General features: G+C 42.2%; 1 protein-coding gene across 12 annotated transcripts in view; it reads left to right on the top strand.

Moving 5' to 3' along the window:
• The window catches only part of CCDC171 (coiled-coil domain containing 171), a 247239-nt gene that overhangs the window by 78298 nt on the left and 150734 nt on the right, over window positions 1–18207 (top strand). For all 12 annotated transcript variants that reach the window (XM_084834548.1, XM_084834547.1, XM_084834545.1 and 9 more), the window contains 2 exons: window positions 10559–10661; window positions 17344–17450. In XM_084834548.1, the coding sequence (XP_084690674.1) occupies window positions 10559–10661; window positions 17344–17450 (210 nt within the window). The remainder of the gene's footprint in view (window positions 1–10558; window positions 10662–17343; window positions 17451–18207) is intronic.

Below are 18207 nucleotides of genomic sequence, written 5' to 3' on the forward strand. Positions count from 1 at the left end.
AGTCATCTGGAAGTGATTGGCTTTCCCTTTGCTTCTCTTTTGTACATGTAGCCTTTGTGCCTGTAGCCTCTTGCCTTAGGAGCTATCATAGGCTTAAGTAGTAGCCCCATCAATTTGTTATGCTGAAAGTCAGCAGTGCTGCTATTGCACTTGGTGACCTTTAGCAAAGTGTGTCATCATCATCTTTTTACTGTACTGAATTGGGGTAAGATGTTTAAAAAGCCTAACAGTCGAGGATTCCAATTGGGAAATAAATGACTTTTTAAGTGGGTGGCAAGGAAGATGCTTAATGAGCTGCTGACTTTCAAAGTCACTTTGCAACAGAATGAGGATCACCTAGGGAAACTTTAGAGTAAAATAAGGATCACTGACAGTGCTGTTATTGAAATGGCTTCCCTTGTTGGGCTGTATTTTCATATGCAAAGCCCCTGAGGGCTGGAAAGAGTAGGATGCATTGGGACTAAGGCTTTCTGTTTAGTCAGTTTTTTGCAGCAATTTATCTATTCAGTTTTTAAAGCTGCTGTGCTTGGCCTTAAAACTAACTAGTCCTTTTTGGATCTAGCACCCTGTTGGAGGTAAAGGTAAAGGTAAAGGTAAAGGTGTCCCGACCTTCCAGTCTGCAGTTCAGCATCTTAACCACTAAGCCACCGTGGCCCCCTGTTGGATGTAAGTTCCACTTAAATCAGTGGGATTTCCCCCCACAAAATTGGTTTTGGTGCAAGTAATCTTAAATCCAGAGAACAGAGGCTAGCTTCTGAATCATGCCCACAGCAACCTTTAAAAATATTAGCTTCTGTTCTGGGGTGCGGGGGAGTGACGTGGGGCACCTAGTACTGTATACTAATAAAAAGACACACATGCTAAGCATAAACCTTGGGTTGTCAGCACACAAATGCTTTGGCTGGTTATACCAACAGCTATGCCAGTGTTGCATGATGCCATCTTTGTGCTAGTACCATGGCAAAGGGCTAAGACCCAGTGTGAATCCAAACTATATGGATGAGATGCTTTAGGCCACGTGCTTTCATTTAAACAATATTTATAGAATATTCATGTGATAGCACATTTATATCATGGAAGGATGTGCTGTGTACACAATTCATGTTGCAGTCCTATGCACATTTATGTGGGAATAACGCCCACCAAACACATTGGGACTTACTACATTTTTGCCCCAACCTCCAAGGAGCTCAGGGTAGCATACATAAAGTCTCCACCCCATACATTTTATCTTCACAATTGCTCTGTGGACTGAGGAAGAGCAATTAGCCCAATGTCACTCAGCTGAGTGGGAATTTGAACCTATGCTACCTTCAGGACCAGAGGCAGTATGCCTGTGTACACCAGTTGGCTGGGGAACATGGGCGGGAGGGTGCTGTTGCACTCGTGTTCTGCTTGTGAGGTTCCTGGTCGACAGCTGGTTGGCCGCTGTGTAAACAGAATGCTGGACTAGATGGACCCTTGGTCTGATCCAGCAGGCTGTTCTTATGTTCTTACATTCTCTGCAATAAAAGTCCAACATTCTAACCACTTAACCAAATTGTCTCTCTTCTGTTCTGATTTACATCAGGATAAACCTACATAGGATCAGTGTGTAAATTTCAAAAGCAGATCTTATCTATACTTAGAAGGAATTCCTGGGTATTCCCCAAAATTTCAGCCATACTCTTGCTGATGCCTATCTTGGGTTATTCACAGCTTACTCATTCACCCATCAAAGACAACAAGGTTGCTATTGTTTATATAACTGCTGATTCGCCAGATATTGCTAGAGGTGGTTCACTCCATTTCAGCCTCTGGCTAAACCTCTGAACGTGTAAGAAATCACAGGTTAACGTGAGCTCTGAGGCTGTTGTTTTTTAAATCACATTTTTATCCCATTCTTCCTTCATTGAGTTCAGCCTTCTAATGTTACCCTCACAACAAACCTGTAGGGTACTTTATGCTAAGAGAGAGTGACTTGCTCAAGGCTATCAAGGAAGCTTCATGAGGGATGGTTCACATTTCATGGCAGCAAGGATGGTTGCTGTATTTATAGAATACAGAATGTGAAAAGATGCATTTCTCCAAGCAAACAAACAAGGAAGCAAGCAAACAAGACACATGCTTGTGGAAATGGTGGCTGATAGCTTGAACCACTACATTCCACTGGCTCTTTTCTTGAGTTGGAGAGAGTGTATTGGCACTTGAGGAAGAATTTGGGTAGCATGTTCTCCATAACTGTACAGACAAAATTAAGGGCAGTCTTGTGTATTTGTAACACTCCAAACCAAGGATTGCTCCCTGACCTTGATAGCAGGCTGTGTATTACATGTTTTCTCAGTGATTTATGTGTGTGCATAGTGGACAGATGTGCACAGCACACTACACTAGGAATGTAGGTAGGTACCTACTACCAGGGCAGACAGTGTGACCATCTAGTCTAGTATTATCTCCTCTGATTGGCAGCAGCTCTCCAGAGTCTCAGTCAGCGAGATCTTCCCCATTACTTGCTACCTGATCCTGTTAACTGGAGATAGCAAGAACTGAACCTGCACCCTTTCATATGGAAGTCATATACTTTGAGCTATGATCCATCCACAATGAAAGTCAAGATCTGTCCGTCCTCCACTAAAAGGAGGACCTAGGAGAAAGAGCTCAATCCTGAAGATTGGCATGTCCTAGTGCACTTGTATCCATGCTGATACTTTGTTTCTAAAACACCACTCCAAAATCTCCCCCAAATACAAAATAAAAAATAGGAACAGTGACTTACCAGGAATGAAAGCCAGAAAACAGGAGCCATCCCTTTTAAATAGTATACGGAAGGCAGGCAGGCAACTGCTTGGAGCTACAACATAAGAGCAGAGCTGGGAAATTTGAAGAATTTCTTCTGAATCTTGCCTGCATTTGGGAAAAAACCCAAAATTTGACTTAGAAATAGTGCATACAATTAGCACATGTAAATGCAGAGAAGTAGTGTAAACATAAATATACTGACATGTGGTAAATTACAAATAAAACATCTGGAAGAGAGGAAAAACCACTCTGGGACATAGAACAGCTTGCATAGGTCTTTTGTGTGGGAAGAGATTTTCCTATATGGTTTGCGTATCTGATACTCCAAATGCTTACATTTGCATGAAAATATTTATCTTATTGGTGTGACATGGCTTTACATGTTTTTTTCCAGCATCGTGCAAGCATGGCAAAGTAATATTGATATAATCATGTGTACCTCATCACTCGAGTCTATTTATAGCCCGTAAAAATAATACACATCTTAATAATTCTTTTTGGAATATTGATGTTTTAGAAAGAAAACCCTGGCATGAAAATTCCATTGGTGCTGGAAATTCTTTGTGAAGTATAGTACTAACCATCACACAGGGAAGCCCGTGTAAATGCTTCTGGGGATCAAACACTGAAATGTATATGAATAATATATTAGTAGATATACAGAATATATAATTAAAATTGAAATAGTAGAGCAGATTTATAAAATATTTAAATGAAATGGTGGAGAACACAGCAGAGATTCACATACGTTGCTTGTCTTCTAGTCAGTCACTATACACTGCTGGCTCATAATAGAGCTCAATTTTACAAGGAAAATATGGTTCTCATAGTAAAAACAACAACAACAGCAACCCTGTATCCTTAAACTGTCCTGCCTGATTTTGTAGGCATAAAAAGTGTTGGGTAATCAAAAATTAAGATGGCAGTTGGAACCTGAGCCAAAGTTAGGTCACATCTCACGAAAGAAGAGAACCGGGAGATGTGGGCCTTCCCTGTTTCTACTCCACCCCAGTCTTCTCATGGACGTTTGAAAAGGGTGTGGTGTAAACCTGATTTACTTTCCCCCTCAAATCTTTCATTTTTTCTCCCTGGTTAGATCAACGGTGACAAAGGATTTACCTATTGATTCTTTGGGACAGGGAAGAAGTGCATGTCCGTCTCCGGATAGTGCCTGACACAAGTTTATGTTCCAGTTTTGAGGGGCAAACTACCTATAATACTGCAGCCTCCTGTCAGTGCATCTCCTGATGTCCTCAGCCCTGAAGGGACATGCTGTGCAGCAGAGAAGGGGAGGGAGCAGTTCTCCCTCACTACCTGCTTTCCTCCTGAACTCATCCCCCGATTCCAAATCAAGCTGCTTTTCCTCCTGCCAGTGTTCCAGACCTGTGTTTGTGAAGTAAACATCTTTCTGGGATACTGGTGTGGGTACAAGCAGCTCGATTTGGAAGGAGAGCTTAGGGCAGTGGTTCTCAACTTGTCTCAGTCCACAGAACACCAGGACAATGAAAATAAAATTGTGGACCACTTCCGTTCATTCATTCATTCATTCATTCATTCATTTATGGTTAAGCCATGATTAAACCCCCTTCATGGATCACTGCCTTGTTGTGGCGAAGGGGCTTGCGTAACTCAGTGAAGCCATAAGCTATGCCGTGCAGGGCCACCCAAGACGGACAGGTCATGGCAGAGAGTTCTGACAAAATGTGGTCCACTGGAGAAGGAAATGGCAACCCACTCCAGTATTCTTGCCAAGAAAACCCCATGGAACGTATCACAAGGCTAAAAGAGATGACGCCGGAAGATGAGCCCCTCAGGTCGGAAGGTGTCCAATATACTACTGGGGAAGAGCAGAGGGTATTTCCAAGTAGCGCCAGAAAGAGTGAAGCGGCTGGGCCAAAGCCGAAAGGACACTCAGCTGTGGATGTGTCTGGTGGTGAAAAGAAAATCCGATGCTGTAAAGAACAATATTGTTTAGGAACCTGGAATGTCAGATCAATGAATCAAGGTAAGCTGGAGGTGGTCAAACATGAGATGGCAAGATTGAACATCGACATCTTGGGAATCAGCGAACTAAAATGGACAGGCATGGGCGAATTTAATTCAGGTGACCATCATATCTACTATTGTGGGCAAGAATCCCTTAGAAGAAATGGAGTAGCGCTCATAGTCAACAAAAGGGTGGGAAAAGCAGTACTGGGGTACAATCTTAAAAATGATAGAATGATCTCAGTACGAATCCAAGGCAAACCATTCAACATCACAGTAATTCAAGTCTATGCCCCAACCACTGAGGCCGAAGAAGCTGAGGTTGATCGGTTCTATGAAGACCTACAACACCTTCTAGAACTAACACCAAAAAAAGATGTCCTCTTCATCATAGGGGTTGGAATGCTAAAGTAGGAAGTCAAGAAATCACCGGGATAACAGGCAGGCATGGCCTTGGTGTACAAAATGAAGCAGGACAAAAGCTAATAGAGTTTTGCCAAGAGAACATGCTGATCATAGCAAACACTCTTTTCCAACAGCACAAGAGGCGACTCTACACATGGACGTCACCAGATGGTCAATATCGAAATCAGATTGATTATGTCCTTTGCAGCCAAAGATGGAGAAGCTCCATACAGTCAGTAAAAACAAGACCTGGAGCTGACTGTGGCTCAGATCATGAGCTGCTTCTTGCAAAATTTCGGCTTAAATTGAAGCACGTAGGGAAAACCACTAAACCGTTCAGGTATGACCTAAATCATATCCCTGATGAATATACAGTGGAGGTGAGGAATAGATTTCAGGGATTAGACCTGATAGACAGAGTGCCTGAGGAACTATGGACGGAGGTCCGTAACATTGTTCAGGAGGCAGCAACTCAATCCATCCCAAAGAAAAAGAAATGCAAGAAAGCCAAGTGGCTGTCTGATGAGGCTTTACAAGTAGCTGAGGAAAGAAGGGAAGCGAAAAGCAAGGGAGAAAGGGGAAGATATACCCAACTGAATGCAGAATTCCAGAGAATAGCAAGGAGAGACAAGAAGGCCTTCTTAAATGAACAATGCAAAGAAATCGAGGAAAACAACAGAATGGGAAAGACTAGAGATCTCTTCAAGAAAATTGGAGATCTCAAGGGAACGTTTTGTGCAAAGACGGGCATGATAAAGGACAAAGAAGGCAGGGACCTAACAGAAGCAGATGAGATTAAGAAGAGGTGGCAAGAATACACAGAAGAACTATACAGGAAAGATCTGAATGTCCCTGATAGCCATGAGAGTGCGGTCACTGAACTTGAGCCGGACATCCTCTAGAGTGAAGTCAAGTGGGCCTTAGGAAGCATTAGTAACAACAAAGCTAGCGGAGATGACAGTATTCCAGCCGAGCTATTTAAAATCCTAAAAGATGATGCTGTTAAAGTGCTGCATTCAATATGCCAACAAATCTGGAACACTCAACAGTGGCCACAAGACTGGAAAAGGTCAGTTTACATTCCAATTCCAAAGAAGGGCAACGCCAAAGAGTGTTCAAACTACCGCACAATTGCGCTCATTTCACATGCCAGCAAGGTGATGCTCAAAATCCTACAAGCTAGGCTTCAGCAGCATGTGAACCGAGAACTACCGGAAGTACAAGCTGGGTTTCGAAGAGGCAGAGGAACTAGAGATCAAATCGCCAACATTCGCTGCATCATGGAGAAAGCAAGAGAATTCCAGAAAAACGTCTATTTCTGCTTCATTGACTATGCTAAAGCCTTTGATTGTGTGGATCACAACAAAGTCTGTCAAATTCTTAAAGTGATGGGAGTACCAGACCACCTTACCTGTCTCCTGAGGTACCTGTACGAGGGTCAAGAAGCAACAGTAAGAACCAGACATGGAACAACCGATTGATTCAAAATTGGGAAAGGAGTACGACAAGGCTGCATATTGTCACCCTGCTTATTTAACTTATATGCAGAGTACATCATGAGAAATGCCGGGTTGGATGAATCAGAGGTCGGAATTAAGATTGCTGGGAGAATTATCAACAACCTCCGATATGCAGACGATACCACCCTAATGGCAGAAAGCGAAGAGGATCTAAAGAGCCTCTTGTTGAGGGTGAAAGAGGAGAGTGCAAAAGCTGGTTTGAAACTCAACATTAAAAAAACTAAGATCATGGCATCTGGCCCCATCACTTCCTGGCATATAGAAGGGGAAGAAATGGAAGCAGTGACAGATTTTACTTTCTTGGGCTCCAAGATCACCGCAGACGGTGACTGTAGCCATGAAATTAAAAGACGCTTGCTCCTTGGGAGGAAAGCTATGGCCAACTTAGACAGCATAGTAAGAAGCAGAGACATCACCTTGCTGACAAAGGTCCGTCTAATCAAAGCTATGGTTTTCCCAGTAGTAATGTATGGCTGTGAGAGCTGGACTATAAGGAAGGCTGAGCGCCGAAGAATTGATGCTTTCGAACTGTGGTGCTGGAGAAGACTCTTACGAGTCCCCTGGACTGCAAGGAGATCAAATCAGTCCATCCTAAAGGAAATCAACCCTGACTGCTCATTGGAAGGACAGATACTGAAGCTGAAGCTCCAATATTTTGGCCACCTAATGCGAAGAGAAAACTCCCTGGAAAAGACCCTGATGCTGGGAAAGACTGAAGGCAAAAGGAGAAGGGGACGGCAGAGGATGAGATGGCTAGATAGCATCACGGATGCAATGAATATGAACTTGAGCACGCTCCGGGAGAGAGCACAGGACAGGAAGGCCTGGCGTGCTATGGTCCATGGGGTCACGAAGAGTCAGACACGACTGAACGACTGAACAACAACAACAACAACATGATTAAACAGAGCAGACACATTTTGGTTTGAAATTTATTTATTTCTCAGATATTTGGATTCTCTTCTTGCTGACAAGCTTTTCAGTGTTTGGAGTGGTACTTTATAATGTACAACGAATATCGCTTTCTACTACAAGCCGATTCCTCTGTTTGGACTTAATGTGCAACAAACATGAAAATCCTGTCTCACACATATAAGTTGATGCAAACGGCCAAAGAAATCTGACTGCATGTGCTGACAGATTTGGGTCATGCTGGCCCCAAATTTCTCTATGGCAGACTGCTTGTGCACATCTTGGGTTGCAAAATCATTTTTCAGATCCAAGAATTCCTCCTGCAGATCCTCTGGAACACTATTAACATATGTTGTGAATGTATTCCTGATGAAAGATAATCCGTCCTTTGTCTTGTCCACCACCGGAAAGTATAGTTGGAATTTGTCTCATAGCTTCTGTAAATGAAAATTTGTGTCCAAATGGCTTCCTTTTTCCCTGAGCATGGCATCCACACATGGAAACTGAACCAAATTATTGCCTTTGACTCTTGCCATCCAAAGTTCCAATTTGTCAAGAATAGCCTTGATGATGCTTTGGCAGGAGAACAGATCTGCACCTTTCACTTGCAGCTGAAGATTCCGTTTGTTCCAAAAATATCAACAAGATACGCAAATTCTAAATTTGACTGTGTTAGCACATTTCAGAATTCCTTTTTCCCTTGAGCCTGGAGAAACAAATCCAACTCCTCTATCAACTGAACAGCTCCACTGAGTATGTTCCCTGCTGACAACCACCGTACAGAAGTGTAGAACAGCAACACATCAAAGTCAGAACCCACGTCCTGGCAAAAACTTTTAAACAGCCTGGTGTTCAGAGCCGATGATTTGATGTAATTCACCACTTTCACCAACCTTTTGAAAATGGCGTTGAGTTGACCAGGCAATGTTTTTGATGCCAAAGCTTCCTTATGAATGAAGCAATGAACTCCAATTATCATTGGAGCATGCCGTTTCACCAATCCTTGGAAGCCTGATCTTGAGCCCAGCATGGCAGGTGCGCCATCAGTTATTTGCCCAATCCAGACCATGCACTTCAAAGAAATTGTTAAATTGTTAACCGTTTCTACCACATCCCGAGCCTTTGTGGTGGTATCAAGAGTCTTACAAATAAGAAACTCATCTTTGAAGTCTCCCTCAGCCATATATTGTGTGAACACCAATAGCTGAGAGCACAATGCGACGTCAGTCGACTCATCCATTTGTACTTCTATCTTACAACATAAATTATAAAGAAACTAAAACAGCACATTTAGCACAGAACAAATGACACAGTAACTACTCAGCACAACAGCGGGGGCTACACTCACAAACCACACATATCTAGACAAGTCACTCCCACTTTCCTGCCAAAAACAAGTCTTTTAGTTGTGGCCCAGTCGTTAAATGGCACTTTTGTACGAAAGTGTAAGAACGTAAATAATGGGAGAAGAGTACGTTGTTCTATTATGCTGTTTCCCTCGTAAAGAAGGTTAAGTTGCGTAAACATGCCAACTCTAAAACATTTTTATTCAAACTGTATAAATATAGATACCCACAAACGTTCTCTGACAATCGTATCTATATTTAATTTTATACAGTTATATATTCATGTGGACCACTGAAAAAGTCACTATGGACCACCAGTGGTCCGTGGACCACCAGTTGAGAACCACTGGTTTAGGTGGAAACAAACTGACAAAGGGGAGATTAAATACTCCCTTCCCCATGTCCCTTCTTCAGTCCTATGCACCTCTTTGAGAATGTGGTTTTCAGCTTTGGGCAGTATCCAACAGAATGCTTATGCCCCTGCTGATTCTGTTGCGCCCCACCAATTCCCTTCTGCAAGCGGCACCCAGCACTTGTGGAACAGAGATTTAGAGCTTCTGGGGACAACCAGAAACAAGCAAAAACACTCATTTTTGGAACTGGGCAAGTCAATGGAGCTTACATAAGGGAGCCCCCCTACCTGTCCTGATCCGGAAATGAGCATTTCCACTCATTTCAAAGCTTCCTCTAGGAAGTGTTAAATCTCCATTGCACAAGCAGTGGGTCCCACTTGTACAACAGAATCAGAGGGATCCACCGCTTGCATAACAGAATTGGTGGGGGTGTAAGCACCTCATTGGATACTGCCCTTTGTTACAAGTGGTTGTTGTGTAGCTTATAGTTTGTTATGGAGTGGATTTTTGTTTTATTAGAACATTTCTATCCCGCCCTATATCATTAAGTTCTCAGGGCGGCATACAGATAAAATTAATGTAAACAGTATAAAACAATAAATAATTTAAACACCTAGAAACATATTAAACTATTAAACAAGCTAATACCAGTTGAAATCTAAATCAGTTAAAATAATGTGCTAGGGAATGCATTTAGCCTTCAATAGGTTATTTGAGTACTTTTAAGAAGTTGTTATAGTTACCTGAAAAACACAACAAGGACATCTACTTTATGGGCCAAATCAGTTTCTCTTTGGAATCATTGTAAATAGGCCAGTTAATCGAGCTAGTTTGTTTGTTTGTTTGTTTGTTTGTTTATTTATTTATTTATTTATTAAGTTTATTAATTGCCCATCTGGCCGGCCACCCAGCCACTCTGGGCGATGTACAAAGCATACAACAAAACAGTCTAAAACAATAAAATTCTACAATAAAAACATTTTCTAAAATACCCTAACCCACCCCAAACGCCTGCGTGAACAACCATGTTTTTAATGCATGGCGGAAGCTCATTAAAGAGGGGGCATGGTGGAGTTCCCTAGGGAGGGAGTTCCACAGAGTGGGGGAGTTTGATAATGGAGCCAGATCTGATTTCTGTTTCTTTTAATTTTTATATGTCATGTCCTATGGCAACATAGATTGTGAGATGCCCTTTTATTTAGTGCCTTTTAAAATAACTGTACTTTTTGCCTCCTCCCTCCATCCTCTGGTCATAAAGGCCAAGAAACGCCAGGCCTTCCTAACAGAGACGTGTGAAAACAACGTGAGAGAGCTGGAGTTACTCTTGGACAGCTTTACTGTGTCAGGCCAGTGGACAGCAGGTTAGTTCAAGGTATAAAATGACAGATGCATCTGTCCGTGTTCCAAAGTCGCTACATTGTGGGAATTCTGCAGATGCCTCTTGCATTCCCTCTTCTCAACATGCTTTGATTTGATGACATGATAAGAGCAGTTCTCACAGCAGTCGAGTGGCCTTGCTCGCTGAGACGGGGTGACTGAATGCAGACCTGCTGTTGTCAGCCCCGAACTTGATTTACAAGTGTTGGGTTGTGTGTGATCGGTCAGGAAAGGGCTGGCATGCTGTGCTCTAAATCCAACTGAGAAAAAAGTCCTTACAGTATGCCTACAAGGGGAACAGATGTTTTTGATTGAACTGAGCCAAATTCAGAGGCAACCTTCAGCTACTTAAAGGTCACATATTCAGAAAAGGTTATGTAGGACATGGAGGATAACGCATTACTCTTTACAGTGTTACTTTAAAGTCAACTGAGGGGTAATCATTACATCCATGCCAACATAAATTCTATCCCAGAATTTATGACCTCTTTCCCTTCGTTGTTTGTCATGTGGTGTTGATAATCATAATACCAAACGGACGGAATTGCTGGAAAAATAAGGTATCTTGTATTTTTAAAAGGACATGATTTTGATGATCACCTTGCCTCTTACTTCTTTTGATGTTTGTTTTTGAGCCCCTGTACATACGTTAGTTTTACATAGCACATCTTCCTTCCCTGTTGCTCTCCGCTGTGTTTGGACCGAAGATATTTGAGCAGAAGAGTTTTGAATATAGTCAAAGTGCTCTTGGGCACAAAGGAAACAAGCTCAGAAAAGATGTTTAAATATTATATTGACTTCATGTAAGTGTTTACATTTTACAAAAGTAGGCAACACACACTAAAAAAATAGTTATTGTGTTTGAAGACTATATTAAACTACTCCTTAGGCTTATGGTCTCCCCACCCCCAGTGTTAATAGGATGAAAGTGGTTTTATCTTCCTTTTTTGCATGAACTTGCCCATCAGTTGGACCCTGCTCTGCATTTCTCCACCAAGGCAGGCCCGATTGGTGGGGCACAAGACAGGGCCTTTTTGGTGGCAGTGCCCTGACTGTGGAATTCCCTTCCAAGGGCAGTTACACTGGCCCCCTTGGTTGTTGTCCTTTAGGCAGTGGATTCAGATATTTTTGTTCCACCAGGATTTTACTGTGTGTTAATTTTTTTCTAATGATGGTTTTGTTTACTTTTTAAATTTTGCTTTGAAGGCTTTGTGTAATTTATATTTTATTGTTGTAAACTGCCTTGGAGGCTCTCTTTAGGAACAAAAGGTGGTATAATTTTTTATAAATAATACATGAATTAATAACATAGGGATGGAGATTATAAAATAAAATAAAATAAGGAATGTAAATATATGCATAGATTTAATCAAGTGCTCATACTAGCAGCTGAAGGCCTGGTTTCCTTAATTCTGCATACCTACTATTTTATCCACTAGAAAGGAAAAGCAAAGGAAGATAATCCTGTGATTTTTAAAATATAAACTCCAGTGATATACTAAGAATTCTCAGAAATCCACACAATGCATCTTTGTCCATAACTGTTCAGTGGCTGCTATGTTGGACTTAATCTAAATTTAGGTATGAAGCCAAAGTGGGTATTGTATTGAGAAAACGTTATGGAGCAATTGTTTGCAGATAACCAGAATGAGAATGTGCAGCCAATTGACTCAGCACATAAAGACAAAAAGCAACTTAATTCTGTACAAAATGTATGTGTGTGGTCGTCATAATCATAACACATATTTTATAGTGATCCCATGGCACAGTGCTCTCTTGATTCCATGGTGACACAGCCACAGTTTGTAGTCATCACTTTCCCACTGCATATCTTTTCTGTGTCAACACAGTAGAGACCTGCTTGCAATTCCCTCTTGCACCGCAGCTTTCTCCCTAAATGCGTATTAATGAAATCACCACAATTTTTTAGTGCTTATGGGGCAACGCAGTGGAGGATTCAGTGCCAGAATCCAGTCTGCATCTGGGGAGGTGTGGAGACAGAGGGACAAAGTGCTTTGTGGCCTGGGAAGCTGGAGGAGTGAATCTGCTGAAGCTGGCTAGAAGCTCGCCTCCTTTTGGCATGCTAGAAGCATGGAATAAAGTTTAGCAAAACGGAGCATTCTGAAACAACTTTGTTAGGACAGAGGTTTTGGCAAAGGAGACTGGCTGCCTGGAGAAAAGAGCCAAGACAATACAAATAAAATCTGAGAATAATTATTGATAGGAAAACTTATGCCTGTGTGTGTTTGTGTATTATTTTTAGTTTTGGAGTTAGAGTTTGCTTGTCTGTTTGTGGCCCAAGGGGAAGAGATGACAGCTGGAAATATGCCTTATCACAATGCTCTGGGATGATTCTTTTCTCCCCGCCCGTTCCCACAGAACTAAGATTTTTGGACGTGTCAAAAAGGCAGGCTGAGTTAAGGACAGAGTGTCTGTGTCTTGGGTCTGAATAAAATCAGACTTTTTAGAGTAGATTGACATCCTGCCCTGGTTGCTGAAGTTAATTGAAGAAGGGTGTGGCATGCTTTCAGTATGGATAACACTTTAGGAAGGTATTTTTTAGAAACAAGGAATCTAATGAGTGATGTGACTAAATCTAATAAAACAACGATGACCACCCTTTTCTGGCAATGTCACAGGTCAAATCAACAGCATGAGATGTAGTCTAGCATGCACTACAGTACACCCTGTGCCTTGGTGTGGTTTTCCTTCTCATCGATGGACTGGCAATAGCGAAGCACTTGGAGACAAGCAGGAATGCAGGCCTGACTCTATGCCATAAACAGACCCATGGACACTTCTGAAGCAGTCATGCCATAAGACACCCACCACCTGTCAATCGATGTTACACATTGGAGACCCATGAATAATACAGGGAAAGTGAAACCTGCCTTGCGTAGAATATTGTAGCCTTTCCCAATTTGGTGCCCTCCATTTTGGACTACAACTCCCAGCATTCCTGACTATTGGCCATGCTGGCTGGGGCTGATGGCAGTAGATGTCCAAAACATTAGAAGACACAAGGCTGGGGAAGGCTGTAGTATTGGAATCACAGAGCTGGAATGGAACTCATGGGTAATTAAAACATGTCCCTGCATTTCAGTAGTAATTCCTGTACCTAACACATCTTGTGAACTGCCTCTCCAGAAAATCCCCAAGAAAAACAAAGGGCAGGCCAGATGAGCTCCTCTTGTTCTGGAGCTTCCAGGGCAGTGGGGACATTTGGGGCGGGTTCTGAGGGTAATACCCTGACTTCCTCTGATGCTTCTTCTGAATCCACAGCCTGATCTCTCAAAGACAGGGAGTCGAAACTGGGGGTTATGACAGTGCCTGAGAAGGAGAGGCTTGGAAGGTGCACATCTGTCCAGCTGTCAGCCTTCTGGATTTGAAGCCTTTCCCTTCTGGGGGCTTCAGAGGGAAGTGGGAAAGGTGGGAAAGCCCTGTTCTGTGAATGGTCCTCTGTTCACACAATGCAAGTTAGAAGCCCAGTCCTTGTGTAGAAAAGCTCTCGAGTTAAGCCCTCCTGTGACTCTCTCTGTTCAGCCTCTTCTTTATTTTTGTATATGGGTTTTCATGGCAAAGGGATTGGAGACAGAAAAAGAAAAAGCTTTTAGAATTTTCCTACCGCAGTTTGTTAACATACCTGATATGTCACCAAGAGTTCCATGGTGATTATCCAAATAGTTGTGACTACTGCAAACAGCACCTTTGGGGGCAAATAGCAGCTGGATGGGATTTTTCATAGAATCATAGAATAGTAGGGTTGGAAGGGGTCTATAAGACCATCGAGTCCAACTCCCTGCTCAATGCAGGAATCCAAGTCAAAGCATTTCTGGCAGATGGTGTATTGCCCCTGCAGTAGGCCTCTTAATTTAGAGGTGCCAAGATAGTGATAAATCAGATCCAGGTTTACTTACAAAGAGTACTTTATTGAGTAACTTACAACACACAGGCGTACCCAATGGTTGGATCAGACAGCTTCTCTGAACCCAGAGCTATGGGGTAAAATGGGTTTTATACCATACATGTTAGCAGTGAGGCAGCATGACAACAGCAAGCATTATTTAGCATTTATCTACAACTTTCCCAGCATAGGCTAACAGTGCTTGGTCAGAAGGGAAGCAATCAGAACTTTCCCAGTGCAGACACGTGCAGCTTTAAGGCAAACAAGCTTCACTTCCCAGGCACATCCTGATAAGACACTCCAGCTCATTAGTATGGGATGTACTAAGGCCACGCTATTGACCTTTGACTCATCTCACATGCTCAGAAGCCCACTAGCAAGGAAACTGCACCAATAATGAACCTAAGCAAAGCATTATGGATCTCTAGGCTCCTCTAAAACAACAGGTGACGTGGTTACAGGCCTGGGGCCAATACAGATGTCTGTCCAGTTTCATCCTGAATGCCTCCAGGGTGGGAGAGCCCACCACCTCCCTAGGTAATTGGTTCCATTGTCATATTGCTCTAACAGCCAGGACGTTTTTCCTGATGTTCAGCCGGAATCTGGCTTCCTGTAACTTGAGCCCATGATTCCGTATTCTGCACTTGGGAGTGATCGAGAAGAGATCCTGGCCTTCCTGTCTGTGACAACCTTTCAAGTACTTGAAGAGCACTATCATATCTCCCCTCATCTTCTCTTCTCAAGGCTAAACATGCCCAGTTCTTTCAGTCTCTCCTTGTAGGGCTTTGTTTCCAGTCCCCTGATCATCTTTGTTGTCCTCCTCTGAACCCTCTCCAGTTTGTCTGCATCCTGCATAAAGTGCAGTGCCCAGAACTGGACACAGTACTCAGGATGAGGGCCTAACCAGTGCTGAGTAGAGGGGAACTAGTACTTCACGTGATTTGGAAGCTATACTTCTATTAATGCAGCCCCAAATAGCATTGCCTTTTATGCAGCCATACCACATTGTTGGCTCATATTCAGCTTGTGATCTACCACAATTCCAAGATCCTTATCACTTGTATTGTTGAGCCACGTATCCCCCATCTTGTAACTGTGCATTTGGTTTCTTTTTCCTAGGTGCAGCACTTGCCATTTATCCCTATTAAATTTCATTCTGTTGTTTTCTGCCTAGCACTCCAGCCTTATCAAGATCACTTTGAATTTTTTGAGGAAACCAGTGTGAGGCCTGATCCAGATTCTGTGTACTTTCTGGACTGAGGTTGCACAGGTCTGCTTTTCCTTCAAAATAAGTAGCCATGTGTGTGTTTTTTAAAAAGGGAATAATGTGACATATAGCTTAGCCCTAAGCTTTGCAGGCTCTTGAGTCTTCAGGATGCAGGTATCTTCTGCTCTCTCCTTGATATTTACCCACATCTGAGGATTAATTCCTTTAGGATCCATTTTTCATGTGAGAGCAGTTGCACGCGACTTCAGACTTTGAAATGTGAGATATCAAATTTGCAGCATGAGTTTCCTCATTCGCTTTGTGGCCAGAAACAATCCTCCAAATTTGTGGAACATCTTTAGTTCTAAGAAACTCAAGGAATTATAGTGGTTTTGAAACTCAATTGTAAAGTTTCTTCTAGGAGCTAACCGTGTTTCTGATTTGGAACTTGACTGCAGAATTGGAAGTTCAGGAAGCATCCCTTCAGGCATGATGTGGCATGGGATTATGTCAAAGTTTGCCAACCTTACCTGCATAAGTTTCCTTTTGAACATTACAGCGGCAGTGCAACAATGGGAAGTACACCCAGGGGACCGTGCTTCCAGTAGCTCCTGAAAATGCTCTTTAAAAACAACAGCACTTCTGTGATCATATTCAGTGAAATTCCCATTTACGCTGATTTTGATACCATTATATATGACAAAAGTTCAGGGCCAGTTCTCAGAACGAAGTTGGTTGTGGTAGGCCAATTCCCCACACCCCCACCGTGGCAGCCAGGCATATTGGTTCTAATGAAGTAGTCCTGGGCTTGGATTGCAGTTTGGCATGCTGTCACAAGCCTTCAGCAAGTGGCTTGACTGAAGCTGTGCCAAACCATGATCTAAACCCATGGTAGATGTCTTGCACAACCACTTCATTTATGAATAGCGGAAATACTGGAATTTGAGCTGGGGAGAAAAAGAAAGGACCACTATGGATAATGTGGTCATGAGTTGAAATGGCTTAAATACTCAATTGGCTTTTATTTTTCAGTTTTGTATACAGGATAAGAAAAGGAATAAATTTTCAACTGTTTTAATTTATACCCAGGAATAATGGGGAGGAAGTCCTGTGTTCCTCGGCGCACAGTTGTGTGAAATTACGTTTCATTTCAAAATGAATGGTTCATCATGAAACAACAAAGGCATGAATGCTGCACGCTTAAAAACAAATGCTTGTTTCATTTGGAGGATGATTCTTTTTGAATGGCTGTTAGATTTGCAATCATTAGATTTTAAATAAGGTCAGCGATGGACCTCATGATGTGTAGGAAAACAAACTGGAGTTAATATTATTCATGTGGTGAACTGCAGCCTCAGTGCAAGAATTTTCTTCAGCTTTATTTGATATTAAAGAATAGATACAGCAGCATGCCTTGGAGAAAACACAGTAGTTGTTCAACATTCTGTATTGTCACTGGAGCCCAACGAATTTAAATATCTCTGTTGCTCTTGGAGAAGTTTTCTGTCTCTGTTCAACTCTAAGAGCTTTGTTTTGATTTCGTATTTTTCTTCAGGCATTCACAAGGACAAAGATAAACCTCCAAGCTTCACTCTTGTCCTTGAGACTTTGAGGCGTACCTTGACAGATTACCAGAACAAGCTGGAAGATACATCTAATGAGGTAACACTTGCACTGTTTGGCTCCACACACATAGCCTTCGGCCCCCAATACTAGAGATTCCTTGCTTGCTGCAGAGGTCAAAACACTGGGAATGTTGAGTTGACAGCTTCGCAGATAAGAAAAAGAAATAATCTTTTGTCGCTGTTCTTCCTCTAAGCTTGCCCTGTGGTCATGCTTCGCTTAAACTTAGGAAACGGTTTAGCTGTGTTTGTCCCCCCCTGCCCCCTTTTACATTGAACGGTGGCGCTGTCCAATTATTTTTAGTGAAAATACATGCATACCTGATGTTTATCATCCTTAACTTACTTTCAGGGTTTTAGAATAAATATACATAGACTAACTTATGCTCAGATACCTTAAAATATATATTTAAATCCATTATGGATTGATAGCAGGTGAATAAACGTGCATGCTTTTTCATTAGAAAAAAGTGCGTTGGAAGTTGAGATTCTGTTGTGTTGCCTAGAATGGTCTGTGTTGTATGCATTTTTAAGTCCTGCTGGAGAAAGGTGTTTGCTGTATGCTTTGGTTAAAGTTACCAAAGTAGAAATATTTACATTTGGTTTTAAACATGCTTTATAATAATTAAAAATCCCCTATAGTTTTAGTTCAGTGTTTGTCAGGTAATGAACACTTAAGCAGATGCACTTGGATTTATGTTGGCTTAGGCTGCAATCCTATATTGTCTTACCTGACAGGAAGCCCCATTGAACTCAATGGGGTGAGTTTAGGAGAGGGGCCATAGCTCAGTGGCAGA

The sequence above is a fragment of the Heloderma suspectum genome, chromosome 2 (assembly GCF_057233095.1).
Source record: "Heloderma suspectum isolate Gila_16-S chromosome 2, 16-S_ref, whole genome shotgun sequence".
NCBI classification, from domain to species: Eukaryota; Metazoa; Chordata; class Lepidosauria; order Squamata; family Helodermatidae; genus Heloderma; species Heloderma suspectum.